This window comes from Emys orbicularis, chromosome 5 (assembly GCF_028017835.1).
Source record: "Emys orbicularis isolate rEmyOrb1 chromosome 5, rEmyOrb1.hap1, whole genome shotgun sequence".
In the NCBI taxonomy this organism is placed as follows: Eukaryota; Metazoa; Chordata; order Testudines; family Emydidae; genus Emys; species Emys orbicularis.
This window is the reverse complement of record NC_088687.1, coordinates 65,141,925-65,156,817: the sequence shown is the minus strand read 5'-3', so window position 1 is coordinate 65,156,817 and position 14,893 is coordinate 65,141,925. Positions and strand designations below refer to the sequence as shown.

The window sequence follows — 14,893 nt, the reverse complement described above, 5'->3', positions numbered from 1 at the left end:
TACGGATCCAATCCTACATCTACTGAAGCAAATGTTAAAAACACCCATTGACATAAATGGGTGAACAAGGTCGGGGACTATGTTTGCAGTTGTCATGCATTTCCAGCATAAACCATAGCTTTGAAATCCAGTTTGTACATTAATGAGGTGCTCTTGTACAGTACATGAGATTGGCTTTAATTTGGTATTGCAAAGAGATGCTCTCCCACCATATGCCTTCAAAATACGAACCTTTAGTAAATCAATATGCAAACCTAGCAATGCCTGCCTGTATCTGCAAAGAACCTGCAACAATACCTCTGACAGTCATCTCAAAGGAGCGTTAAGTCCAAAGCCTAGTTATTACAAAGGTGAACATTGTTAAGAGAGTTGGTAAAAAAAATTGATTTTTTTGACAAAAATGAGTCAAAATTTGACAAAAACTTTCATGAAAATCTCACCAGTTCTAAATGTTAACTCTTTCTTTCATATGAGAAAGAAAAAAAGAGGAACATCAAAGATCTTCACAATCTACCATTAAATATCTTATTTTTCTATCATAAGGGAGCACCACTACTTCCTTCCCTCCCTTCCCCCCAAATATAAACAAAACCCCAATTAATCCCACTCAGCTGTCAAATATTTTTCCAGCATCCAAGCATAGCACAGCAATTGGTCCTAAGTATTCCATTTTTCACCATCCAAATAAGATGGAACAGCCTCTTTTGTATGATCTGGTGCTTCCCTATTTTATTTAAATACCATCTGGCCATTTGAAGCTCAAATTCAATTTTTTTAGTCTAATTATTAGCACTTTTGTGAGTAATGTGTTGTTTAACTGTTTAAGAATTAAATACCCCTGTAGCTGCTACATAAACTGGTATTTTATCCGAAAGTAGGGGTGAATAGAATTGTTGACTAGCACCTCTGGACTGTACTTTTTACAGTTGTATAATTTTGCTGGATGTGGAGTAATTCTATAATATTTTAAAATGGTAAGTCACCCAGAGACAATGGATTACCTAGCAAAGACTTAACAGATTGAGAATTCATTCCTGTTGTAGTTAAGACCATAGTTCCAAGGAATATTTACACTGAAACCTGAAATAATGCAAAGCTTAACTGATTTCAAGTTCCAATACAAACTTCAGACTCAGATCAAATTAGCTCTGAGGATTATTACGATTACCTGGGAACTCTCCAGATATAGGGTATGACTCCACAGTACCTGCAGGATAACAAACACTATCCTTTGACGGAGCAGAGTTTCTTCATGATCGCAAGGGGAGCCTCAGAGATTCCCTTCCCCTTAGCTCTCCTTTCTGTGTTTTGCTGGAAGCTTTCTGCAAGCCAGCAACATATGTTTCAAAAAGCACTGACCAAAATACAACAAAAAACATGCTCAGTTGAAAAAGAAATGCTGGTCATTGCTTCTGGATGTGAGCAATTTCATAGCTATGATTGTTGGCAGAAATCAGTGGCGGTAGAAACAGACAATAAATCACTAGAAGCCATATTACAGAAATCATTGTACAAAGCAGAGCCTGGATTTCAGAATATCATGAAATTGCAAAAGTACAAATACAGGACCTGTAAACAGTTTTTTAAGAGCACCCTATCAAAAAACATGAAGCTGCAGGAAGAAGAGTTTGAAGTAATACTCAAGTATTCTGAAACAAAATTTGACAAGCTCAAACAAGAAAACTAACATGACTCAACCATAAAACAATTTGAAAGAGTAGTTCTAGATGAACAACCAGCCAGAAAAGCCCAGGCACTTTCAAACATAAAAACTTATCAGGACAATGGAAATAAAATTGCTATGGGAGGATCAGAGATATCTAAACAAAAATAAGGATGTCATCTATCCTGACCTCCAACATCTCAATGTCTGTATTAGTTTATGGTTATTATATTTGGCTGTTATTGTGGTATTCATATCTAAATTATTGATTAGTTAAAAACTAATGTCCTCTTCTGCAATACGAAAACTATCAATGCAACTATTAATCACTAACAATATACAAAAACTAAATGCAAATTGAAATCTTTAACAAATAAATTAGTTAACAGAATTACGTACCTGTGCCTTTATAATATTTGGTACAGTTACCATATTCAATATCCTCTTCTTTAATGTCAAACTGGGGTAAAGCAATTTTTTCTAACTGAACAGGATCTCCAGATTGCCAGATAAATCGTAAATCATCAGTTGTGTAACCAACTACAAGAAAAAAAAACAAAAAATTTTAAAGCTACCTTACACCAGAGTCAATTCAGCAAAAATATATATATCTATATATATGCATGTATGTATTTCTTTCATTTCTTGATTCCTGCTTCCTGTCATAAAATTATCAGTTGATTCACAACTAGATTTTTATTGTCTATTTGTTAATTAGGACTTGATGGAACTCTGTATTACTGAAAATCTGAAACTGAATGAGAGTGTTATTTTAGCACTCAGTATTTAAACAGAGAAAAGTGCCTGATTCCCCACAACTTTTAACATTGTATTGTCATTTAGACTCTGATTCAGCAAAGAACATTAACACATGCTTAACCTTAAAACATGTTCTTAAGTCCCATCAACTTCTGTGGGATTTAAGACTGTGTTTACGTGGTTTTCTGAATCTGGGCCTTTCATGTGTACAAAGCAGCCTTTCATGTGTTCCTTTCGGATTTGGACAGACTTAAGGGCCTAATTCAGAAAAGCATCCCTTCAGCAAAACACATAAGCATGTGCTTAACATTAAGTACATGCCTAAATTCTACTGAAGTCAATGCAGTTTCAGAACATACTTCAATTTAAACATTTGCTTAAGTGCTTTCTTAAATACAGATAGACTTAAGGACATGCTTAAGTGCTTGCCTAAATCTGGGCCCACACAGATCACTTTTGACCACTGCATTTACACATAGTGCAAAGCAGTGGAAAAAGCAGGCCCATGACGTCTGAGCATAAAAGGATGTTAACTAAAAGTGCAGTCACGATCGTGATTTTACATGTCATTTTTCTGTCTGCCTGATATTCGTTAAAAATGGAGTTAAACACAGATAGAGCATGAAAAATAGTGAGAGGAATGGGGGAACATACAAAGGGTAAATTGAGAATGCAATGTAATTTTTTTCTAAGAATGCAGAATCTTTAAGAAATGCTTAAAGGGCTGTTCCATTCAGGGGGTGAGAATTAGGCAGATGATTTTCACATTTGAAAAATATCTGTGATAAAAAACTAAAATGTGAATGACCCTCTAAAACTTCTCAAAACTTAATACTTATTATCTACCTCCACATTTGTGTCATAAAAGCTATATCATGAAAATAAGTTTTAATACACCCTTAATAAATGTATCTCACATCCTCAATATGCACAGCAAATTACAACAAAACAGTTATAGTCAAGTGGGAGAGTACAGAGGGTGTGCTTAGTAGACAGTGAGAGGTGTTTAGGATTGTTAACAATAACTGCAGATGTGAAGAATTAGTGAGGGAGTGGGAGGCAAGCATATGGTCAGGATAGCTGATGATGCAGCAAAGAATCAGAGTAGAGGGAGAATGTAAGTCTAAGAGGATACTTCGATTGGCAGAGCAGAAGAGTAAAGAGACAGGAGACCAGAGGTAGTTAAGGGCATAGTCATGAAGGATACTTAGTATGAGTCAATTTTCAAGTGGCTGGGAAGTCAGTAGAGGTCTTTCAGGACAAAGGTGATAGGTATGAGAGAGTTGGTAGCACTCCCAGCAGACTGGAGTTTGGATAGGAGGATCTCTAGGAGGCCTTGCAGGAAATGTGTTGTAAAAATCAAGGCATGAGGTAACTAATTCACAAAAAAGCAGTTCTTCGTGTGTATGCTGAGGAAGATGCGAACTATATTGCAGAGATGGTAGTAAGGTGGACTAGTAAAAAATAGTAATGAGAGCTGCAGTGGAGATTTTGGAGTCAGGGATAACTCCAAGATTATAGCCCTGTGAAGTGCCAGGAAGGTCAGAGGCGAGGAAGGAAATGCATGTCTTAGAGACATAGCTGAGGATACTTCTCTTGCAAAGGTGGAGGATACCTGTCTTTCTAACATTCAATTTAACATCACATCAAAGATTTATATGCTTCAGAGAGATTGGGAGAGAGCTGAGGGAAAGGTAAATGAAAGAGATAAAAGGAGAGACAGAGTTAGATGTCACTGGCATAAAAGTGGTAGTTGTGCTTAAATTGTCAAATTTTTAGTGTAAAAAAGAGGAGGCAAATGAAGCAGAGAGTTTTTGGGAGACTAGAGCAGAATGGTTTAGAATCCAAGGCACAGTCATCACTAGAGACAAAAACAACGAGGAGTCTTTGTGACACCTTAGAGACTAACATCCTTTCATGTATTTATACCTGCTCCTGTATTTTTCACTTCATGCATCTGATGAAGTGGGTTCTAGCCCACGAAAGCTTATGCCCAAATAAATTTGTTAGTCTCTAAGGTGCCACAAGGATTCCTCGTTGTTTTTGCTGATACAGACTAACATGGTTATCACGCTGAAACTAGAGACAAAGAAATGGTCATAAGAGATATAGTAGCCAAACTTGGTGAGGAGGGACTCATATCTATTTAGTGTTCAGGCCAGTCAAAGAGTATATTTCTTGACATTGGTGTCATATAGCTGCACTGAGATTAAGAAGAATAAATAGCACAAGGAGTTATCTTTAGCAAAGTGGAAGAGGTAACTGAACAGTCCAAGCAAAGCAGTTTCTTGCCATGGAGGAGGTTAAAGACATACAGGCCTGGATCAAAAGGAGGTGAGCAGTAAAGTAATTGGAGAAAGTTAACTTCGCTAACCTCACCAACACTTTACAGAATGAGTGTAACTTGTGCAGGTGGTAATAGCTGTTAGGAATATTGGGGTCAAAGATAGATTTCTTATCAATTATGGAATTTTTAGTGCAGTAGTGAAAATGCTACAAAGTAAAATGATGATGGCAATACAGGGAGCTAAAGCTGGAAGGCATCTCGAATTGAGTGAGCTGAGTTAAGAACTAAGACCTACCATACCAGATCAGGACACCAGTCTAGTCCAGTATCCGGTCTGTAACACTGGCCAGACCACATGCTTCAGAGGAAGGAGAATAAAACTCTATAGTTGACAATTATGACATAACCTGCCCATTGGGGAAATTTTTCCTAAACCCACCAGGCAAAGTTTGACTTATCCCACGATGCAGGAGGGTTTATATCCCTTCTATATTTTAGAATCTTAAATGTAACTGTAGATATTTCTTTTCTGAATCCCACCAGGCTCTGTCTCAATAACATCTAGTGGAAATGAGTTTCAAAGGCTAATTCTATTTTAAATAAAAATGTATTACTTATTATCAATTTTAAATTTGCTGCTTTTCAACTACAATAAATGTCCTCTTGTCCTTGAATTATGAGAGAGGATAACAGAAGCATTTAATTTACCTTCTCTGAACTATTATATACTCAATTCATCTCCCTCTAAACTAAGCAATGCCAGTCTTTTCAGTTTCTCTTCATATAGAAGCCTTTCCAGGCTTCTAATAATTTTCATCATCTGTTTCTAAACCCCCTCTATTTCTGCTATTTTCTTACAGACACAGGGTGACTAGAGGTGATAGGGAGATCAAGAAGGAGGCATTTTACTTTCCCAAGAGAGTGTCGTGCAGCCAGATGTGGTAGGAGCAGAACAGCTATAGATTTTTGGGGAAGACTAGCGGTAAAGGAAGATAGACTATGGAGTTGGTGGCTGTGGTGCTGTTATGGATTATTGAAATTTTGTATTACAATGATGTTACAAACTCTTGATAACTGCTAATGGGAAGAGTAAAAAGGAGTCAGGTAAGTGAAGTGGTGTGATAGTGCAGAAGAGTAAGTGAAGATTTCCAGTGCCTTTGGAGACTGCAAAATAATAAAACAGCGTCTTAACAGATGAGAGGAAAACATGTTCATACCTACCTGGTCTGTCTCAGTTCCCACCCTTGGGCTTTCCAGTAATGTCAAAATAGGCATTTATGTGTCAAATAACACCCCTTCTTGGGGTCTGGGTTTATTAACAAAGTTCCCAAGGAAACACAAGAACCCCTACCCAGTCTTCCTGGCTGGCTCAATTGTTGGTGCAGGTTTCTTAGTCCTGTCCCTGCTGAAGCTCTCCTCTAGCAGACTTATTCTCCACACTTTATCCATCCTCGCTGACTCCTGCGCTCTGCTGACATGCACCCCCAAACCTGCTGCTGGGGAACTAGGGAGAGTCTCTCCCTACTCTCTATCAAGCAGCAACTACCAGGACTTTCAACATAAGTCTTTCTTTCTCTCCCCTCTGGCTCTCCATGGGTTTTGTTTTACCCCATCCCCGAAACCCTGATTTAGTCATAAGACTTGCCTGCCACATGACTTCAAACATTTTCTCCATATGGAGAGGCAAGCTACGTGTGTTACAGGTGAGGCTGGACCCTTCTCCCCTTAAAGAGCCAGTCACCTTGTTACATCTCTTAAGGGCTCTGTGTTCATCATTATGCCAGGGGTTCTCAAGGTGTAAGCAATGGAGAATGCTTTTACAGAAGCAAGTTGTCAGGAAAAAAAACAACCACCAGCCCCCCCAAAAACACAACATAGGGCTTGGTTCTGAGAGAATGTCCACAACTTCCATTATCGTCAGCAGGAGCTATGAGTGTTCAAAGCCTCTCCAACTCAGACTATTCAGTGTAATTACTATCTCAAATTACATAGAGGTTATTAGAGACTTTGGAATGAGAGAAAGAAATATTGCGGGAGAGTCTCTCTTTGCTGAGATCTGGTTACGGCTCCCCTATTCTGAAGTACAGCTGCCGTATGCCAGCTGTGTAAGTTATCACCTGCCAGTTAAGAACTGGTGGAGTGGAACTGCACCCAAAGTGCCTTTCTTTGTCCTCTACACAGAGGTAAGGGGAAAGTCAGCAAAGGAGCCAGATCTGCTGGCTTCATTCCTGCTGAGAGATTCTCCTTAACGGGGTGTGACAGGGCGTACCTGGCCTTTGCAGCTACCTAACAGAGGCCCAGCGGTTCTACTGTACCCCACCCCAGAAAGCAGAGAAGTGACAGGAAAGCAGCAGCAAAGGTGGGTCCTCCAGGCCTGCCTAGACAAGCCTCATGGAAGAAGCCAATAAGAACCCAGCAGGCTCAGATAAAAGGAGCTACAGGGCCTTAGCAGGTAAGTTCCTGGTTGGGATCAGAGGATTAAGGACAGGTGTGCCTCTGCTCAAAGAAACTTGAGGGATAACCAGAGTTTGTTTCTGACTGCATTTCCTTGAGCTGGGTTTGCAGGGAGAGATGAGTGCCCCCATTACACTGGGGCATTCCCAGTTAGTCCACTATGGCCAGATTCCTTTGTGTCACCTGAGTAGAACAAGAAGAAGAGAAGAGAAGAGAATTTGGCCCATAATTTTTAAACTTTCAAAACAGCAAGTGATTAACCCACCCTAGAATCCAAATCTTTCTTGACTGCTGGAAGCCAAGACAATATTTAATTATTACTACTTTAAAACATTTGATCTGTATGATCTAAAGTAAAGCCTGGGTGGGATTTATTGTTCAGAAGATGTATCTAAAAAAACCCCATCACTCATTAAATCCTTAAAGCCCGAGAGTCTGTATGTAAATAAAGACCTCCTACTATATATAGCTCTCTGCTCATCTAGTGGCTAGCCCACTAAAACAGAGCTCTTAACTGTAATCCTTCACTAGTTACCAGACATTTTCCTTTAGCTCAAGTGATATGCACCTGGGTACTGGAATCAAGAGTTCATGATATGATCCCCAATACCATTTTAAAGCTTTTTCCAATCACTGTGATGTTTCTATGTATGCAGTTTGTGGCTTTATTACACCATTTTTAGTAAACTGTGCTCCATTTTGGTATGTTTAAGCAAAGGTTTGGATGATATACGTAGCTGTTCTAGCAGATTGTTAGAGCTACAGTTTAACATGGAGGCGGGGGCTTTTTTTTAAATACACATATTATGCCAATATTTTGTGACATGCGTGTATTCAATCTGAGGTCAGAATAATGCATAAATGCATGCCATTGGGAAAAATGCACCCAGAGACCTTCCATCAGGGACACATTAATAAGATTGCTCTAGAATTCAAGAGCATAAGCACATAGTCAAATCCATTTAATTTAGTGAATTTCATGATTTTTTTTTCCAGATGGTGACCTTTTTTAAAAAAGACTGACACTAGGTAAGAAACAATTTGGTTTTGGAAGTTCCATTAGTCAAGTAATTAAGTAAAACAAAACATCTTATGGGTAACAAATAGTGAAACAAGAAAGCATCCCCACTGTTGGAACTGGAAGGGAATAAAGTCCATGAGCTAACTTCTTACTGTTGCTAGTTGAATAAAAAAGGGCAAAAGCTTAAATCACACTATCACTCAAGGGAGAGGGTGATAATCAATTCCTCCTCCTCACCAGTTTGAATTTAGCACATCTGGTATTAAAGAAAGGTCAGTGTTTCTAATAAAGTGGAAAAAACTGTTCATGAATACTTCTTCCTTGAGTAAATATGATATCTATAATGCTGCTAATGGGCCTTGTATTGAGGTTTTTCTCAGGCAAACTTCCACTGATATCAGGGTTTTGGGACTCAAAGGACTGTAGGATTGAGCCCAGTATTAGTTAAACGTATAAAACCTAATTCAAACCTATTATAAACAGGGGCAGACCTATTTAATTCGGTAGATTTACACTCAATAATACAAGAGCTAATTTATCCCAAAATATTCTGCAGAGGAAGTGGTTGTCATGCAAGTTAAAACTACCTGAGGGAACTACTAATTCATTTTTCCAAATGATATTTATGTCCTGATTTTACCCAATACATTTTAAATGTCTTCAGAAATGCTAAACAGTGTCATTATGTGTTTGTTAGCAAAAAACTAAAACTAGAACAAATGGTGCCATAAAAATTAGAAATTTTTGTAGGAAAGAACCATAAATTTAAATTTGTAATGATCATGGAATATTAATTTTAAAATTCATTAAGAAATGTTTACACTGAACAACATATATAATATATTTCTTGTTTGATTTTCAGGCCTGCCTAGAAGGTAACAATTTTTATGCATAGACTGATTTACATACAGCTCTCCAATTGCATCTTGCAACGCTGTGTATCCATAGGAAACAAGGTCAAGTCCAAAGGGCATGACAGAGTAACGGATAATCTGAAAATGGAAAAATAGATCTTAGACACAATTTGAACTGTTTTGTAAGTAACAAAGTAGAGTAAGATTTTATATATATATATATATATATATATATATCTTTACATTTAAAGAAGTACAAAAATAACAAGAATGTATAGAGTAGAGCCTCAATAATTTTCTCTTGTCACAGAGTCTGACTCCAAAATACTGAGGTATCGAACAAACATAATTCAAAATTTATTCATGTATTTTGTTGGCTAAATTCTGTATGGTTTAAAAATAGTGCAATAAGGTTTTAATGGATAACATTTTGAGGGAAAAAATGCTCAACTCACTAGTCAGGATGTGTCTTTGATGGGTCCAGGAGTAGGGTGACCAGATGTCCTGTTTTTAAAGGGACAGTCCCGTTTTTTGAGACTTTTTCTTATATAGACACCTATTCCCTCCCACCCCCGTCCCGTTTTTTCACAGTTGCTATCTGGTAACCCTGTCTGGGAGGGCATCTCCCCTCACCCTAGGTAGTGGGAGGGGGAAATCTCAAGTGAGAGCAGTTGGGAAAGTACTACATTGTGGGGAGGGTATTGCTTCTTTCTCATTCCCTCTCCCCCACCAGGCTATGGAGGAAAAGGGGGAGGACCATGTCCTGTCTGCTCCTGCTCCACTGAACAGCAGTAGGGGGTCAGGATAAGCCAGCTGATTGGCTCTCACCTGCTGGACTGGGGGAGGATTGTTTCTGCTTGCTGTTGGCAAGTAGCCAGTTTAGGCTCTTTTCCAGGCCCACTTTTGTGTAGAGAGCTAGATCTCACGATGCCAGGTACGAAGCTGATTGCCAAATTTTGTTTGGGGTCTGGAAGGGATTTTTGTTTTCCCATATGGAAAAATGGCAAACTGTTCTGTGGGTTTTTTCACCTTCATCCGGCATCTGAAAGGTTTACTTGGGGAATTTAAATTACATTCATTGCAACTTTTGAAGTGAGGTCTCTGTAACCCAATGGGCTGCTTGGGCATGAGCCTCATGGACAACACTGCATAGTGATGGACTTGCCTCTATGTCTCATGCAGCATATGTCTCTCCTCCTCTTCTACCTCTTGTGTGGAGGAGAGGAATGGGTTGGGACTCTGACTTCCAGCCAGGGTCTCCAGACAGGCCTGAGGGAATAAAGGGGGCATTGCTCCCATATCCACCCTCAGGTTTGTAGAACCCAGGACCACTGATGCCAGGTGAAACCCACACTAGAGCCAGGTAGTTTGTATGTGTGTGTGGGGGGGGTTCCCCATTGGTCAGTAGTTTTAATAAGGTTGCAAGCCTCTGTATTTAACTATACTATGGCACATTGTTTCTTTTGTGTGTCTTTTACCACTAACTCAATCCTCAATAAAAAGTGTCATTTGTGTAAAGATAGTCTTCTAATAAAAAAATATTTGGATCCACTGAAAAACTTATATCCGGTATTACACTGACCCAAATCAGTATTTTCCTGCTACATTTACAGACCAATGGACAATCCCCTACATACAGTTTTTTTTCATTTTCTGCCTCTGGCTGCAGCAATTGTTAGTAGCTATAAATCAAATTCTTATTAATTTAAGGGGCATCTAATGTGGTCTGAAAATTGTATCACTTACTCTGAAAGACCCTAATTATTGTCAGTTTCACCAGGCTTCTGCTGAATTTGGCCAACTATCTCACTAAGATCTTTATTCCATTTTGTAAAATCTTATTTTACCTACATTTGGTATTTTAAAATGATCTAATACATACCTAAGCTTCAGAATCTTTCATACTAGCCAAAATATCAATCAATATGCTTTAGAATCTGTAGTTTTATGAGAATTCACTCTGATTTATTTTTATGCATTTTTAATATCAATATCAGCTGAAAGTTCTACCAATGATTATCTTTGTAAATTATACATATTACTAACCTGCAAAGCGAGATGTATGTCCTACACCAAATAACTTATTGAAGATTATTTAAATAAAACCAACAGTAAATATTTACAATTAAAAATACCACAATACCTCATACTGACTAGAACATCTCCATCCCGAAATATAAATAGAAGAATATTTTCTTGAGTGACATCATGGAAGTTGGCGTTCTTTTCATTTGCAAAGAACAAGTCTGGTTTCCACAGACATTTAAACATTGTAGGATCCACTGTCAGTGTATCTGAACCCCTCCAGTCATTGGGCAATTTAAGTCTGGGGTCATTCCACTTTTGTCTTAGGAAGATGTTAACTCTGTAATCCTGATGAGAAGAATTTGCAAGTGTGTATTAATCTAACCACAAAACAACAAAACAGAAAAAAACAAACAAACAAAAAAACATGCAGGCTCCAAAATGAAAAAAAGATCTATTTAGATTTTGTGGTTTTCCTCTAATGGATACAGCTGATCATTCTTCAGCACACAATTTTCTTGGTTTTAAAGGAATTAGCTAAAAGATACATAAAGTTAGGTTACATAAATGCTTTGTTTCTCAAGATTAACCATGTTAAATTAAAATAATATGGGTCAAATTCTGCCCTCACTCACATCTGTGCAGCCCCAATGACACCAATGGTGCCACATGTGTGTAAATGAGGACAGAGTGTGGTCTTATACTTCTACAATATATATGTATTTCAGGCAACAGGATATCAGGCAGGGCCCATGTGGATTTCACATTTACATCAATGACCTGGTAAGTGTAAACTGCAGCACATGCTCCAGTTGGTTAGATGGTATGTTAACAATATGGCATTACATTGTCAAAGAAGAAAACAGAGCAGAGAAGTAATACCCACAGAATAAACAACAAACGAAAGAAAAATGAAACATGTTTCTAAATGTTGGTGTCAGTCCACTGCAAACACTTACACGCATGCTTAACTTTAAGCACTTGAGCAATCCCATTGAAATTGTCTTAGGACAGCACCGATGTGTGTCCTTAATTTTAAGCACGTTTAAGTCCATTGACATCAAAAGGGGCTTTTACTATTATTATTTAACATTTATATTGTAGTCCATGTGCTTACATACTGTCCTTAACAGGGACGTTTTCCTAAATGAGAGCCTGAAGTAAATGGACTGATTTTCAAAACTGCTGAGCTCCCAAGGGAGCTGGTGGGTGCTCAGAACCTTTGAAAAACCAGGTAACTAAGGACTTGATCAAAAGCCCACTGAAGTCATTGGAAAGATTCCCAGTGACTTCAAAGGGCTTCGGAACAGATCCTTATTTAGTTAGATGTTTGAATATGGATTGAGGAGCCTAACTTTTGGCATATATTTAAGAATCATGGCTTTAGATAGTGGAGCCATGGTTAATACGCAGTGAGGATTTAATAAAGGAAAGCTCTTGCCAGACAAACTTGATTGCTTTTTTTTTTTTTTTTTTTTTTTTGAAAGAGCCACAAAACTGGATGTAAGGAAAATAGTAGATATATGACAGGGTATTTAGGCCCTAATAAAGTATTTGATACTGTGTCTCCGAGAATGTATTCTCAAATCAATTCCTGCTGAATGACTAAGCTAATGATAACTGAAAATAGCAGGACTGAATTGGGGGAGGAATCCAGTGGATTACCACAGGTATTTGTGTTACATCCGGTTTGATTAAATGAAATCTTCCTGAGTGATACAGGAGAGGAAATAATGTCATACTAATGAAATTCACAGATGAAATTGCAGTCCTGTAGGAAATTGGGAGGAGTTTCAAACATCAGTGAGGACAGAGATATAATACAAAAGGGACTTAAAGGGATTTAAAAAATGAGCAAAAAACACAATTTAGATTAGTCTTGAAAAAAGCAGGTTAATATCTCTGGGGGAAAATAATCCCAAAGTAGATATTCAGTGTGAGGGAAAAACCTGAAAAACAGTAACGCAGAGAGAGTGAGTTAATAATGCAATACGGCAACAAGAGAAGCCAATGCAATATAGGATGCACACACAGGGGTGTGATGAATGTAGGTTATTTGTATTTGACCTGATACCAAATAGTTGGCCTGGGCATTTACTGACTACTGAATATGAATCCAAACAGTGGGATGGGGCCAGGGAGGGGAGGGAGCAGAAGACTGGAACAGACTGTGACAAATGGAAAAGCTTTAAATGTAGACTCCCCCTTCCTAAACCAAATTCCAAATTTAAATGCAAGTCTTTCACACTACTTCTGCTAATGTCACTGGGTCCAACAAGGACTAAGCTATTGAATATTCCTCAACTTTTATGACCATAAGAGAATGCTTCTCACCCTGGCACTCAGAAAAACTACCAAAATGACTTACTGTAGTAGGGAGTTCCCAATCATTACCATCTGTCTTTTATCAATAATCAATTTACCTTCACTCATCCTGGGTAACAAACATAGGTATAAAGTGTGATCAACTGTGCATTGATATTGCATTTTTTTACATTCCTCCACTGTGCTTACTCATATCTTCAGGTGCCTGGAAAATTAAGAATTTGTACACTACACATCCTTCTGCTCTTGGCCTGGTCACCTTTCTATGCGTCTCATTTATGGACTAAACATTTACCTTAAGACTGCATAAGTGACAAAACGGGCTCTCAGGGAGGTCATTGACCTCACACTAATACAAACTAACACATTGCTGAATTGAATATCTTAAGCAAGGAAGAACCACATTTCACACTTCTCAGAAGCCACTTTTAATTTTTAATTTTTTAGGCCTTGAATCCATCAGATAATAAAACCTCTCACAATTTATGAACAACAAGATACAATCCTCTTTGTGGATGAGTAGATTTAATTTAGTTTAACTTAGAAATTTTGTATGCAAATATTCAAATTTCACACTTACCATCGTTGTCTCTTGGATTGATCCAAAGCTGTTAATGAAAATGTTGACTGTTACATCGACTGGAATTCCTAAAGAAAAAAAAAATAGAAAATGCACACTGTAAGGTTTAGGGCCTGATTCTCTTGTGAACTAGTGACTATTTATACCATTCTGGCAATGTAAAGGGTCCTTACATTGAATTACACCCACTTTAGGGCCCCTTTTAAATGCGCTTAACACTGCTCTGGCACTGAAATATAGATATGAATCAGGCCATTAGTATCTTTTTATCTTCCAATATACATTTGCTGGGTTAAAGATATGGTGTCCAGTCCTGCTCCCATTACAATGAAAATTATGAAAATTATTTTCATTCTGGTGATAAGAAACTAGAAAAATTCCTCAGCCCACATTATCTAAGCTTAAAATGCTACATGAACAGTAAATTGGAATCTTTTGCAAATGTAATGCTTGTGTGTTATCACAAAGCTCACAATCTAGTACCAGCCCCTGTATATAGTGTAATGGATACAGACAACATACGTACAGAGGAAAGACATATACTTTCAGCTCTCTTCACTGATTTGTGACTTATACTGTCATATTTGCTTAGATTCTCCAGACCAACTGTTCTTTGTGCAAGTCTGGTGTGAGCATGTAAAGAGGTTAGTGGTTGTGGTGGGGTATAAAAATGGCCCGTTGCAGCTTCTTCGTCTGCAGCACAACATAGTTTAACTGAACCTGAAGGTTGTTCTTATATACTCTTTCCTGGAGACTACAACTTGACATGAGGGGGCAGCTTGTGTGTTCCAATGACCCTGAGAGCTATGCTGGCGGGAGTTTTAATTCCTGGTGAGGTCACCCATGATGGATGGTCAAAGGATAGAGAGGGACCAGATGAAAAGCAGTCCTTTGGTCCTCCAGGTTGGGTTGAGAGAGAGGCCGA

General features: G+C 38.2%; 1 protein-coding gene across 1 annotated transcript in view; it reads right to left on the bottom strand.

The window, feature by feature from the left end:
- The window catches only part of GLRB (glycine receptor beta), a 73,397-nt gene that overhangs the window by 30,395 nt on the left and 28,109 nt on the right, over positions 1-14,893 (bottom strand). The window contains exons 3-6 of the mRNA XM_065405198.1: positions 13,969-14,036; positions 11,182-11,411; positions 9,094-9,176; positions 2,063-2,203 (exon numbers count right to left, since the gene is read on the bottom strand). Coding sequence (XP_065261270.1) covers positions 2,063-2,203; positions 9,094-9,176; positions 11,182-11,411; positions 13,969-14,036 — 522 coding nt within the window. The remainder of the gene's footprint in view (positions 1-2,062; positions 2,204-9,093; positions 9,177-11,181; positions 11,412-13,968; positions 14,037-14,893) is intronic.